The sequence below is a fragment of the Lithobates pipiens genome, unplaced genomic scaffold (genome assembly GCF_037356315.1).
Source record: "Lithobates pipiens isolate NorthernLeopardFrog02 unplaced genomic scaffold, aLitPip1_a1.2 Scaffold_8, whole genome shotgun sequence".
NCBI classification, from domain to species: domain Eukaryota; kingdom Metazoa; phylum Chordata; class Amphibia; order Anura; family Ranidae; genus Lithobates; species Lithobates pipiens.
The window spans coordinates 520,102,657-520,117,163 of record NW_027507903.1 but is presented as its reverse complement, the minus strand read 5'-3'; the positions used below and the strand labels follow the sequence as shown (position 1 = coordinate 520,117,163).

The window sequence follows — 14,507 nt, the reverse complement described above, 5'->3', positions numbered from 1 at the left end:
TTGCAAACAAACTTGGCATCCTGGTTTTTTTTTTCACACAAATAGAGCGTCCTTTTGGTGGTATTTGAAAAACAAATTTGAAAAAAAAATCTATATTTTATATTATATATATTTTTTTTTACTTTTTGCTATAATAAATCTCCCCAAAATATAATTAAAAAATGTTTTCCTCAGTTTAGGCGGATACGTATTCTTCTACATAATTGCAATAAGCTTTTATTGATTGATTTTGCGCAAAAGTTATAGCGTCCACAAAATAGGGGATAGTTTCATGCCAATTTTAATAAAAAAACCTCTCCCTCTCCCTCTCCCTCTCCCTCTCCCTCTCCCTCTCCCTCTCCCTCTCCCTCTCCCTCTCCCTCTCCCTCTCCCTCTCCCTCTCCCTCTCCCTCTCCCTCTCCCTCTCCCTCTCCCTCTCCCTCTCCCTCTCCCTCTCCCTCTCCCTCTCCCTCTCCCTCTCCCTCTCCCTCTCCCTCTCCCTCCCCCTCCCCCTCTCCCTCTCCCTCTCCCTCCCCCTCTCCCTCTCCCCTTTTGGCTACTGGCTATTGAACTTCCTTTTTTAGTCCCGTCTTGCGTCAAGTTCAAAACAAACGGACTTTCGAACACACTTGGCCCTTGTACACACGGTCGGAGAATCCGTCGGACCCAATTTTCCAACTTGTTGGAAATATTTTCCGACAAACTGGTCCAATAGGACATACTCAGATCATGTGTAGAGAATTTTGATCGGACAAAGTGCCACGCATGCTCAGATCAAATTCCTACATCAAAGCTATTGGCTACTAGCCTGAATGTAGTCCCATCGTAACAAAATTACGTCATCACGTTCTGAAAGATCTGATTTTTCGACAACTACTTTGTCCGACCGTGTGTATGCAACAGTTTCGGACAAGATCCGACGGATAAGATCCGACGAATTTGGTTGTCGAAATCTCCGACCGTGTGTACAGGGGCTTAGTCCGTTCGTGTGTGGCCAAGTCCGTTCGTTCAGAAAGTCAGTCGGGAAGACAGTCAGACCTAGTCGGCCGGAAAGTCCGGTCATGTGTACGCAGCATTAGATTTAGAGTGACTGCTCTTCCAAGTGCGCTTTCAGTGTAAAGTGGACAACCCCCATAGTATGCCTGCACTTTTTGGCAAATGGCTGAATTCCCTGAAGTTCAATTTTTAATCAGAGGCATGATGGGACTTGTATTTCCCTAACAACAACTATAGGCCTGAAATGTGCCTACCTCTACTTTTAGCTGTTGGTATTTATGACCATTATAGAAATCCTATAAAAAAAAAAAATTTGACAACTGAATTTTAAAGCCCAACTACAGCAAAAGTAAAAAAATTCCCTTGAGTGGAGGATCAGGTAGTAAAAGTACTATCCCATTTCCCTAGATGTAAAAGCATGTTTAACCCCTTGCATTGCAGATCCACGGCAAGGAATGTTTTATATGTTCCCCCGGAGTTCAGCTTTAACTGTAAGGTTTGTTTCAGTCAGTTCTAAGTGAAAATTGATACAGAAATAGGAAAAAGTGAGTTTCTCAAATCTAGGAGCAAGTTTGCTCCTGTGTATCTGAATTTGGCATCACAAGAGTGCTGGAAAAAATCCTTTTTGCTTAGTCTGCTTGTGAGATCAGAGGACTGGTTTACCATTCTGTGGTCTAGTAAAAACTGCCAGGAAAAATAATCAGCATTACCTACTCTTCAAAGGAACACTGTAATGAGAAACATGGAGATTGCAATTGCTTTCCACTGCTGTTTTTGTCCCCCTTGCTTAAGTAATTGTATTAATAAACAACTATGTATATAAGAATATCTGACTTTTTTCTGATCTTTCATGTCCTGCACACTTTTATCTGGGGTCAGTGTCAAAGGAAGTATTGAGGGTCAGCTTAACAGCCAAGTGACTGGTATTTCCAGAAGGTCAGCAGTGGAAGTGGCCCTATTTCTTGTTCAATGTTGAGTCGACTTTGTGGGTTCTTAAAATTGCATGACAAGTGTAATGTAATGGTTTGAACTTCTTTATTTTTTATTTTTTTTGCTGATGAAAGAATAGTGGAAACCGCTCAGTTAAAAAAAAACAGTTCCACAACTGTAACTATTGCTACACCATCTCTTGTATAACCTCTGATCAATAAGTAGCATTTCCCCTTTTCTGTCCATGTGACTGAGTCTACTTCCCACACATACTGAGGTTTGTAAAATTCTTAGAACCCTATAGTGAAACCTTTTAATGACAATACCCTTCAACTAAACTCTATACACCGCAAGGTTTGCAGTGCACTTTTATAGATTTTTACTTTTGTGTTTGTTAATGCTGCTGGTGTATCTGAATTTGCTTTAGTATCAGTGTCTTGTTGTCCCATGTACAGCAGCACCCAGGCTGGAATGTAAAGGAGCAGCACTGGGAGCCAATTGGGTGTGTTGACAGGAGGAGAGAACGGTGTGAGCAGGTGTTTTCTGCTGCTTCACTGTCCAATTACAAGCAGGAAGATAACCTAACTTTCTACACCTGTGAAAAGTTGGGTCAGCAGTCAGGCTGTAAAGTCTGGAAAGACTGTGTGGGAAATGCTTTTTAGGTGTAACCTTCACATGAAGACATTTTTCTTTATCGTACAACACGGGACACAGAGCCCCATAGTAATAACTATGTGGTTTATAGGCCACCTTTTCGGTGAATGGACACTGGTATAACCAAAAAGGAAACAGTCCTCCTCCCTATATAACACTTCCCATGCCAGGCGTACCTGTTTTTTTTTTTTTTTTTTTGCCAGTGTCTAAGGTGTTGGTCACGCTTGATGAAATGTTAAGAGAGCTCCGCTAAGCAATCTCTGACGGGATCAAGGAGCTGTGCAAACAGATCCATCTAAAGTGCTTGAAATCCAAAATGGATGGTACCCGGGTCTTCTCTTTGAGAGCTGGACCCTGGGACCCAGAACCTTGGTCATGTTTATACAACCAAAGAGTTCTCTGGCAGGGTGCTGTACAAGTCCAAGGGAGTGGATTTGTAAAAGGGGACCTGGTCCTTGAAGGTCTGGCATGACGTGGGCCGCAATGATGGGTGAAGGCTGGATCTGTCTGATCATTTCCAGCAGTCCTGCGGCGGGATCAGGCAAGTCAGAAAGTTTAAAAGGTATGTATGTATGTATAATTATAATTTTTTTTTTAACATGAGTGTGCAATGCCTTACCTGTGCTTGCCACTAGAGGGTGTTAAAGCAACATACCTGGCTTCCAACATTCCAGGCTTCCCCTGTTGTGCTCAGTGTCAGCAAAGGCTCCTACAGCATCACTGCTATCTCCAGCGCTGTCAGCCATCAGAGGGGTTTTGGGGACCATCCATCGTTTCAGGAGGTCCGGTTCCCCCCCCCCCACACAGAGCGTGGGAAAGGGAATAAAAAAAAAGGGGGGACAGGGTTTCCGGAATATGGGAGCCTTGCTTAGATGCCATTGGCGTGAGACACGGCACAGGAGCAAGGCTCACTGACTTTAAAAGGTTTGCACCCTGGAAGTGTCTGGCTGATGGAGGGACACGGAGCACACAAGTGCCATGTAAGCTGTATGGGTGTGTAGATACTGGCATTTCCAAGGGGCATGTTTTACTCAGCTTTGAGACTGAGCATTTATAGCAGCGTGATATGTAATTGCTAGACTAAAGCAGTAGATGCACTATGTCTTCCCGCAGGAGGGGTAATTCATCAGGGGAAGTGGCGGCTGGTGCTCAATTTTTTGGGTGGGCACAAACCAACTGAAAAATTCAGAAAAAAACCCCCATCAATTGAGCCTCACTGTGCCCATCAAACTCAGCTACTGTGCCCATCAAACTCAGCCACTGGGTCCCCCGCCGTCATCTGTCCAGCACTTGCCTTGTCTCAGGTGGGCAGCGGGTGACGGCGCCAGGTGGTGAGTGGTGTCCGGTGTCCTCCATTTCATCCCGACCCCGATGTCTTCTTCCGCCCGCTCCTCTCCTCGTCTTCTGCAATGATTGGATGCCTGGTAGGCATCCAATCAGTGCCTGGGATTTCAGCCAATTGGGACAGGTAACACAGACCCGGCAACCTGATTGGCTGAGAGGCAGGTCAGGGTTAGGGAAGCTTTTTATTTGCTTCTCTAACACAACACTGTGTAAACGGTGAACGCACAGCATTGCTCCCGCAGTTTACCAATTTGGAAGCCTATTAGAACCCACGGTGCTGTAATTCAGATGCCCGGCTCCCGACAAGGGGCCAGACATCTGAATAGGGGGCGACAGCAGATAGATTCATGCAATGCAGGAATCTGTTTATTGGTGATAGGGTGGTGCAGGAGAGAGGGGGCGGCGCTCCTGCGCCCCCTGTAGACGCACCAACGCTGATCAGGGGTTAATGCAAAGTTGCTGCGGTCAGTCTGAGGCACCTAGTCACATGCCCGCACTTCCATCCTCCCCTGAAGGACCTGAAGCATCTGGCGAATCCGAGACATCTTGTCTCTCAGGCATGGTGGCTGCCTCCAACGTCCCAGCCCCTGTATACGTCACTAAGGATGATTTGGCTTTGCCTCTGGCTGGTTTGGAAGGGAAAATAGAGCGACAATGGACAGATGATATTGGGGTACCTTTTGAGAGAAGGAGGTTCAGGTGACTCCTTCTGAGGATTCAGCGTCTTAAGAACCTTTCTCAACTTCGCAATCGCAGAAATTGCTAATCCAATCCCTTACGAACTTAGTTCTTTCTGGATATATGTTGCCTTCTGCAGAGGTGGAGGATGTTTCCTTCTCCTCCTCGGGTTCGCTAAAACCCCCACAGGGTTCTCATGCTTTCCCTGTGCACCCGTTACCAGGGCTACTGATTTATGCTGATTGGGATCACCCAAATAAGCAGTTTTCCCCTCCTAAAAGAACTTCAATTGTTTACCCTATGGAGAAAAAGTTCTTAAAGAGATGGGATTTGCCAATGGTAGACGTGGCTATCTCCTCTGTGAACAGCAGTTTAGTGATCCAGGTGATAAGAAGATGGAATGTCTACTTAAGGCCTCGTTTGCTGTAGCTGGTGTGCTAGTACAACCTGCAGTGGCAGCAATAGGCATCTGTCAATCCGTTTGGAGTGAATTCAAGCAGGTTATTTAAAAAAAAGTTCCTGCTCAAATTGTAGAGGCCCAATGTTTAGCTGAGCTACCTAGGGCCCTATACTTTGCAGTGGACACCAGGGGCATTGCTGGGTCTGCAAAAGATCTGGGGCTAGAGCCCATAGCAGCAGTTGCCAACCTTTTTGCATGCCCGTTGGGGAGGAGACCAGTGGTAAGAAATTTGTCACAAGCGATGGCTGGTGTTGGCGCTTCAATTATGATTCATATGGTGTCAGGGTGATTGAAGTGCATTATTTCTATTGTTGCATTCTAATATATAATGAAGTGGTTCAACATACTGCAGAATCAGTGGGAGCCCACCAGATGCAGCATGTCACTTGCCACCGTCGCCTTTCACCAGATGCAGAGTTACTTGCCACCATCACCTGCCACTAGATGTGGATTGTCACTTGCCAAGTCGCCTGCCACCAGATGTGGATTGTCACTGGCCACCAGATGTGGGTTGTCACTTTCCAACTGATGTGGATTGTCACTTGCCATGCCAGCCAGTGCCACCAAATGGGCATTGACACTGCATTGGTGGCAGGCTGACAGCGCTGGTCCATTTAGTGAGAGCAGTGATGCGTGGTGGGCAGTGAGAGATGATGTCATCTCACTGTTCCCCGCCGCACCTCCGACATTGAAGCAAGGGGGTCTAGCTGCAAAGTGGAGCTCCACCATCACAGAAAGTAGCAGGTGACCTCCACTCCATCGTGCTGTGAGGGCGGAAGAGCGCTGATGTTTGGCGGGCAGTGAAATATGATGTCATCTCTCTGCTGCTCACCGCTCCTCGATCCAAAATTGAAGAGGCCTGGCTGTGAAGAGCACTGATGTGGATCGAGATGTCATCTCTGCTTGTCTGCCCGCTTTTTTCTATCCTCCTCCCCCCTCTCTCATGCAGCCAGCCCGCCTGCCGCAGCAGCCCGCTGGTTAGGTAAGGACCCTGCAGCAAGAGACTCTGGGCTATGAGCCCCAGATTTGGGGCTTAACCCCAATAGTCACCCCCTAGCAACACCCCTGCTGGACGCTATCAAGGATTCTATCCATCAGGCGTCTCGTCTTGTGCTCATGTTGATGCATATGCCCAGGATTCTGTGGCTAAAGAACTGGTCAGCCAAGTTACCATGCAAGAAACTCTTGACTGGGCTTCCATTTCATGGAGAAAGGTTGTTTGGGAAAGATTTAAATAAGTATATCCAAAAGATTTTGGGGGGGGGGGTAAAAGTACTCTTCTGCCAGTTAAGAAAAAATACACAGCCTTCTTTTAAACCTTCTCCTCAGATGTCTGGGGCAATGGCCTCCAGGCAGTCTCGACAGCCTCCAATGTCAGGGGCAACGGGTAAGCCTCATAACCAGACACAGGGCTACAAAAAGCCCTGGAGTCAGAAGTCCACAAAACAGAATCCCAAGACATCCTTGTAAAGGGGTGCACCCGCTCGATGGAGTGGGGGGAAGACTGCGGTGGTTTTCAGAAACTTGGCAAGAGGAAATCCAAGACAAGTGGGTCCTCTCTCGCGTTTTTCTGAGATCAAACATTCCCGGGGACCCAGTAAAGAAAAAGTCCTTATTACTGGCACTGGATAGATTACTGTATCAGGGAGTAATAGAGTTCGTCTCAGCAGAGCGGGACATGTGGATTTATTCAAATCTCTCTATAGTATCAAAACCAAATGGGGATGTCAGACCCATTCTAGATCTCGGGAATCTGAATCTCTTAAACATTTGCTCCTTTCGAATGGAGTAGATTTGGTCAGTTGTTTCCACCCTACGGGGAGGAGAGGTTCTAGCATTCATAAATATCAAGGATGCGTATCTACATGTGCCAATATTTCCCACTCGCCAGAGGTTTCTGCGGTTTGCAGTAGAGCAGGGCCACTTTCAGTTTGTGGCCTTGCCGTTCGGGTTAGCCACCGCTCCCCGACTGTTTACAAAAGTGTAAGCCTCAGTACTAGCAAGACTAAGGCTCCAGGGTATAGCAATAATGGCATACCTAGATGACCTGCTACTGGTAGATCGTTCGATAGCAGGGTTAAATCAGGGGGTGTCTACAACAGTCAGTTATCTGAGACACCTTGGTTGGATTCTCAATCTAGAGAAATCATCCTTACAGCCATTAAGAAGGCTGCAGTATTTGGACCTGGTTATAGACACAGCCCAGGAAAGGGTGTTCTTGCCTCAGGCAAAGGTCAACGCTCTAAGGGAGCAGGTCCAGGCAGTCAAGGCAAAGAAGGGCCCTTCCAATTGCCTGTTGTATGAGATTACTAGGGAAGATAGTAGCTTTTTTTCGAAGCGGTTCCCTATGCCCAGTTTCATTTAAGACTGTTGCAACGCAGTATTCTTTCTGCTTGGAACAAACTGATACAAGTCTTGGATTATCCAATGAATCTGGCTCCAAAGGTATGCCAGAGTCTCAACTGGTGGTTGATGACCAGGAATTTATAGAAGGGGAAAGCCTTCCTTCATTCCAGTTTCCTGGAAAGTAGTAACAATGGATGCCAGCCTATGGGGCTGGGGAGCAGTTCTAGAGGAGACCACTGCTCAAGGGAAGTGGTCAGAGTCTGAGAAGACCTTGCCATCAATATCCTAGAAATTCAGCAGTACGTCTGGCTCTAATAGCATGGATGTCCAGGTTGCAGAATTCTCCTGTCATGATGCAAGCCGATAATGCCACAGCAGTGGCCTAGATCAATCACCAAGGGGGCACCAGAAGCCATGCGCCCAAAGCGGAGGTGGACCATATTCTGGCTTGGGCAGAGAAACCTGTTCCTTTCCTTTCTGCAGTTCATTCCAGGAGTAGATAACTGGCAGGCAGATTTTGGGAGCCATCAACAGTTGTTACTAGGAGAATGGTCTCTACATCCCGATGTCTTTTTGGCCATATGCCAAAGATGGGGGATGCTGGACATAGATCTATTGGCATCCAGGTTGAACAAGAAGTTGGACAACTTTGTGACGAGAACAAGGGATTCACTTGCACTCGGAGTAGATGCGTTCGTGACCCTCGTGGAATAAATTTTCACTGATTTATGCATGAGCTTCTACCATGGCTGCTTCACAGAATCGGGGAAGAAGGGAAGCCGGTAATCCTAGTGGCCCTGGCATGGCCCAGAAGACCCTGGTATTCAGAGCTGTGCTGGCTGAGGCCACACATTATCAAAGCACCAGGTTGGTCAGCGGCATCTAATCTCTGCCACGTTTATGCCTCTGAATAGTGCATAGATGCCTGCTCCAGCTCAATGAATTACCTGTGGGGAAATTCTCCAGCTTCGAGTGACCCTACAAGCTATATGGATCACAGCTTCCTGCTCAGGACCTGGTTGTTGTGGAGCCCCCAAATTCCATACCAGATCCTTATGTGTGCATACAGGAGCATATCACTTATTTTGGTACCCGACCCTTTTGCAACGTTAAAAGGAACATATATTGGTGCTTGTACCATCAGATTGCTTGTTATAGCTTCTTCTAATTTTTATTACTGTTTTGCTTATATTACTTTGTAATTTCTTGTAAAATGATAAATATACAATATAAAAAAAAGTCCTGCTATGTAAATTCACTATGAATCACAACAAGCAATACCGCTAAAAGAAAAAATAAATGCAAACCTGATCCAGTAGAGACTGTTTGCTCTGAATGACAGCTTCTGGTCCCAACTGAGGAATGCAAACAAAGGGGCGGGGTGTTCATGTTATAACATTGACCTGACTATATTTGGCCAATATTGTTATGGGAAGATTTCCCCTCACTTTGTGTCTGGTGAACCCGTTGTCGACTGGCCAGTAAGTGTGGATAAATCTTTCTAATGAAGCACCTTATGGCAAAAAAACTGAGACTTGTTATCCTTACCCACTCTACACCAAACTAAAAAAAAAAAAAAAGTTTTGGCTGGATATACACTTTAAGGAACTTTTCTGTCTATCTAATTTCTAACTCAAAGGAAGTTCATTTAGTGATGTAGAATACTGTTTACTTTCATAATTTTTGTAAAGAGGTTTCCAGACCGTACAAACATTTTACCATAAATACGAACTCTGGGCACAAATGCGTTCCTTTTAAATATATTCCTCAATAGCCACAAAGGATATAAATCCAATAGGTGTGTAGCAAATGTCTTTGTAAACTCAGATATTACACTGTAAATGTAGCAGTGATCTCCTCCTCCTCTGTGCAGAGTTGTAGGAGTAACCCAGCAGGGCCACCCACTACAGGCCATGTGCAGAAAATGACAGGAGGGGGTGGAGACGATTCCTGTCCCCCTACACAAGGAGAGGAGAGCAGCAGTGATTGGGTTTTATTACAAGCCGCTCCTACAAAGAGGCAAAATCTAATGTTGGATTACGGCACATGCCTGGAAGGAATACGCAAAGCACACCACGTTTCAAATGGATTTAAAAAAATGAATAAATGCCTCTTGTATTTATACAATATTTGCTTATCCTGGAGTTAAATTTCAGTTTGTGTAACTGAGCCGTTTTGGGGACTCCATAGAAGTTGCCTGATCTGCTAAGGCTTTAGTAATATCGTGTGCAGCAACTTTTCAAGCAGCATTCTAGTTTGCCCCAACCGTGGGGTTGATTTTACTAAAACTGGTGTGGTGTGCAAAATCTGGTGCAGCTCTGCATAGAAACCAATCAGCTTCAAGGCTTTGTGTCAAAGCTTGAATAAGCTGACTTTAGAAGCCGATTGGCTACCATGCACAGCTACACCAGATTTTAAACTCTCTAGTAAATCGACAACCATGATTGGCCACGTTCGATGAGCAACTTGGCATGTAATTTGGCAATGTAGAGAGCCGCAAAGGCAAGTGAAATTTTAAAGTGAGGATTTACTATAGTAAATATTAACCTTATTGTATTCACTGGTCAGTTTTTTAAGTATTTTTCTCTTTAGTGGCAATTTAAAGGGTAATTCTAAGCTTTGTTCACATAATAACCATGTTCAAAAGCAAATATATAAGCAATATGTAAAAATAGTCAGATTTTGACAGAATTCCCTGTGAATAACTGAATTATCCTTCAATGGGCTCATTAGTGACATTTAAAACCACCCATTAGATCATTAATTGCACTCAAAGGTTTGGGTGAAACCAGTAGAAGGGAGCAATTGTCCTTTTTTAGAATGCATCACTTTTCCATAAAACCTGTTAACGTGTTGCTTTATTTTAATTTGTACTGTTTGCTTTTTAGGATTTGGAAGATGACCTGAAATCTGAGCTGACAGGACACTTTGAAACGGTCATCGTTGGCCTGATTACCTCATCAATTCTCTATGATGTTCAGGAACTGAAGAAAGCCATGAAGGTAACAATACTGTCCCCAGTCACATATACAGCATATTATGTGAAGTAGACACGGTACTGTATGGTAATTTCATTGTGTCAATATCCACTTAGTGACCTTAGGCAGTGGTCTCCAAAGTGTCGCCCTTTGCTTGTATCCGTCCCTTGGGGCATTATTCCCCACACTGTCACCAACATTGGGGCATAGTTCATGCCATTGTCGGCAACAATGGGGCACTAGTCCTCTCACTGACACCAGTGATAGGCCACTATTCCTCCCACTGACTCTGATGATGGGCCACTATTTCGCTGACGCTGATGATGGGCCACTATTCCTCCCACTGACAGTGCCCCATAGTGGGCCATCATCGTCATTCCTGACGCTGATGGGGCACAATTCCTCCCTCTGACGCTGATGATGGGGCACTTTCTTCCCCTCCTGGCCACAGTCTGGTCCCCATAAAGTTAACCTAAGGGATAGCATGACTAAGAATTTAGTAAACTAGATGAGACAAGTCACTAACCAGCCTTGATCCATGCTATACCTCACTTTTGCTGCCCATTTTCACTGTGAACATGGGCAAAATTTATTGTGTGATAACATGGAAACCTAAATCCTGCAGGAAGTGCCACTACCTAGAAGTACATTGGGGATAACCTTTTCCCCTCAATGTTTGCAGTAGCTGACTCACATTTTGTTTAAGAGCTTTACTACATAAATATATATATATATATATATATATATATATATATATATATATATATATATATATATATATATATATATATATATATATATATATATATATATATATTTTTTTAAGTGTATTTAGTTTAATAAGAGGGACCCAATTTTTTTTTTTTTTGTTTAATTGAAAAGGCACGTGAATGAAAATAGAATTTTACATTAGGTCTATTTTGTGTCGGTTTAATATAACAACTACACCTTGTCTGTGATAACCATTAAGATAATTCATGTTCTGTAAACTTTTTTCCCCAAAGAAAATAATTACACAATTATTAAATATGTATTAAGCTGTAGGCATAATTAAAGTATATATAGCCATTCTTAGTGATGTGCAGTTCATTCTAATTAACTCATGGAAATCAAAGTCTTGTCTGTTGATTTTAATAGTGATGAGAAACCACTTAATAGCACTTATCTCAATAAATGTGAGTACATGGAAGAGCGGGTATTGCAGACAGGGTAAATGGTGTAATAAACGGATGTGGCATGGGGAATATTTATAAAAACATTTGCAGAATTCATTAAGATAATCAGCAGAGGCTGAAAGAAAAATAACAAATCGGGGAATCTTTGGTTGAAGGTGAGCTTAGGGTCTTTGTAAGGAATCATTAAAAATTTCTGAAATTGGCTGGTTCAGATGTTTACAAAGCCAGTTATGTGAAATTTGCATCTTTATAGATACAGTGAATGTTCCATATATTCTACAGTCCAGATGTTGGTGAATATTTCAGAATGGGGCTTGTTTTAGAAAATGGCAGTCGTTATAAATCCAGTGAATAATTTTGTTGGGGATTGGCGGATCCGAGATCGAACCTCATATGATAATTATGCAAACAGGTTTTTCTCCAGCTAAAGCTAATTGTTTGAATCAAAGAAAATCTGCATTTAGCTGCGTGCGTTGCAGTGGTGTAAATAATGATTTAATAGAATACAGTAAAGGGGGGGGGGGGGAAGTGCTGTGCTATAAAACAATGAGGCAACAAAACAGTAAATGGTTAAGCAGTCCTAAAACAGGATGATAAAGAATGATATTGTGAAAATGGGTAATATTCTGAATAGTACCTGCTTAATCCGTGCTAAAAAAAAAGCACAGCAAATGAGTGAAACGCTTGTGAATCCAAAATCAATAGTGTGACACCTCTGAGTCTCCTAAGGATGTGCTCTCGCCTTTATAGCTTGACCTCCATTATAAAGGTCAAACAAGCATGATCAAAAGGATAGCTTCAAAGTATTTCCTCTTAAGCACTTCCAAAGGCACAGGTGATATTTTCCCAAAGTTTCCATATAACAACATCCAGCATCCAACCAACCATGAACACAACTTCTCTGCAGCTTTGGACACCAAAAGTAAAAATGCTTCTAGTGCTCACTGTGATCATTTTATTAAGCCATAAAAGCATTAAAATACACTCATGTACTGGAATTCAAAGATAATGTAAGGACATTGCTCTGCTGCAAGTCAGGGATCACACCCACATGAGAGAGCCAGTCAGTGATGGATCAAAAGCAAGCTGCCCTCCATGTCTGTCTTATACTCTCCTGGATCACTGTAGCTCCTCCCAACGTGTTTAGTCAGTGTGATATCACGGGTGATATCTATCTGATCATGCTGGTTTCACATTTTATAATGGGTGTCAAACTATAATGTGGGAGCACATCCTAAGACTCGGAAGTGTCACACTATTCATTTTGGACAACTCATTTGCTGTGATGTTTTTGAGCAGACTATTTTAAACGTGGACTATTCAGAAAGATGATACACATTTTTACAATATTATTATGGTTTTACTTTTTTGGTTTTATATGTACATAGTAGATTATTTCTTTATTATTGTTCATTGCTTAATTATATTATTTTGTTTTCAGGCAGAAAGTCGCACGTTTTATAATTTTGTGGTTTTTTTACGGGTTTTTGATGCGACTGATGTATTTTTCCTGCGATTTTGTACAGGTCAAGTCACCAATGTAAAAAGAAGAAAAATGCCTGTAATCTGCCTAAAAAGAAGCTCCAGAACTGGTTTGAATTTCAGGCGTTATGGAGTGGAGATTTGAACCATCTCTATAGAGAATAGATTTTTTTAATTTTATTTTTTTTCCACCTCCCAGCGTTTTGTAGCCTCTGACTTTAAGCTACAAAACGCTAAGGTTTGAATGGGGCCTTGAAAGCTTAATGGTTTATTGAAAATTGTGAAATGGCAACCAATCAAACCTGTCCAGTCCAAATCTATTTTAGTGCAGATCTGAATGCATTCATAAATAATCCATATGGAGAAGCTGCTACCACATCCTATCATCATGATCCAAAAAAGAAAATGCTAAGGACTACTGGGAAAGTCTGTAGTGTGTGTTTGTTTGTTTGTTTTTTTTTTGTTTTTTTTCTTTTTTGGATTATGTATTCATAAATATATAATTTTGTATGTTTGTAAGAAAAAAAACTTAATGATGCAAGACAGTCTCCAGTCTTTGCTATTTTTTTTACATGATGATAGTTAAAAGTTGCTTTTTAAAACAACGCACTCAAATACCACATCATACAGCAGCTTATTAAAAATAAATTTATATAATATATATATATATATATATATATATATATATATATATATATATATATATATATATATATATATATATATATATATATATATATATATAATTTTTTTTTTTTGTTTTTCTTTGCAAGCCCCCTCTAGTAGTCCAAAGAAGCGGTGTCAGACTAAGGTGATCCTGCTTTAAACTGGATTTTATGGATGGCGAATCTTTAAAAACAAAAAACTAAATGAAAATGCAGTGGCAGGCAGTTGCCTAATGGCCCCTGTGCAGAAGCAATATTTAGGGCCGAATACATACTTATTTACTCAAGGTAGAGAAAGATATTGTAGATAAATACAGGTGAAAAGCAAGCTTTGCTATACCTTAACCCATATTGTTGAATCCCTTCTTGGTTCATAATACACAACTAGGATCAGACAGAGAGCACCTTCTTTGCTATCGTTTCAAATGGTGTTAAAAACAAATGGGAGACAAATTTTCCATGTCTTGGTGCCAGTCAGGCAGAAGGTAATAGAGGTATTTCACTGCCTAACAGCACATGGTTATTACAAACAAGGAGCACGGTTAAGTAAGCACGAAGATCGGCTTCTGCGCCTCACATTTCCTAGGTCTATTTGACAGCAATAGAAGTCCAGCCCCTACCCAACCCATATCTAGTATAAATGGGTTCTGGTGTCCCACAGAGCCCTTGTGCAGCTGCACAACTGGTAGGTCTGCCCCTATGTAAAGCCAAAACATATTCTGACTTTATGGGTAAACATCCAGGGATAAATGCATACTAAAATCATTTTATTTTATTTTTATTAATATATAAAATTTAAAGCAAAGCCATACAAAGTTGC

General features: G+C 42.5%; 1 protein-coding gene across 2 annotated transcripts in view; it reads left to right on the top strand.

Annotated features, from left to right (window-relative positions):
* Positions 1–14,507, top strand: part of ANXA4 (annexin A4) — a 124,352-nt gene that overhangs the window by 74,195 nt on the left and 35,650 nt on the right. For both annotated transcript variants that reach the window (XM_077469456.1, XM_077469457.1), the window contains exon 5: positions 10,276–10,389. In XM_077469456.1, coding sequence (XP_077325582.1) covers positions 10,276–10,389 — 114 coding nt within the window. The remainder of the gene's footprint in view (positions 1–10,275; positions 10,390–14,507) is intronic.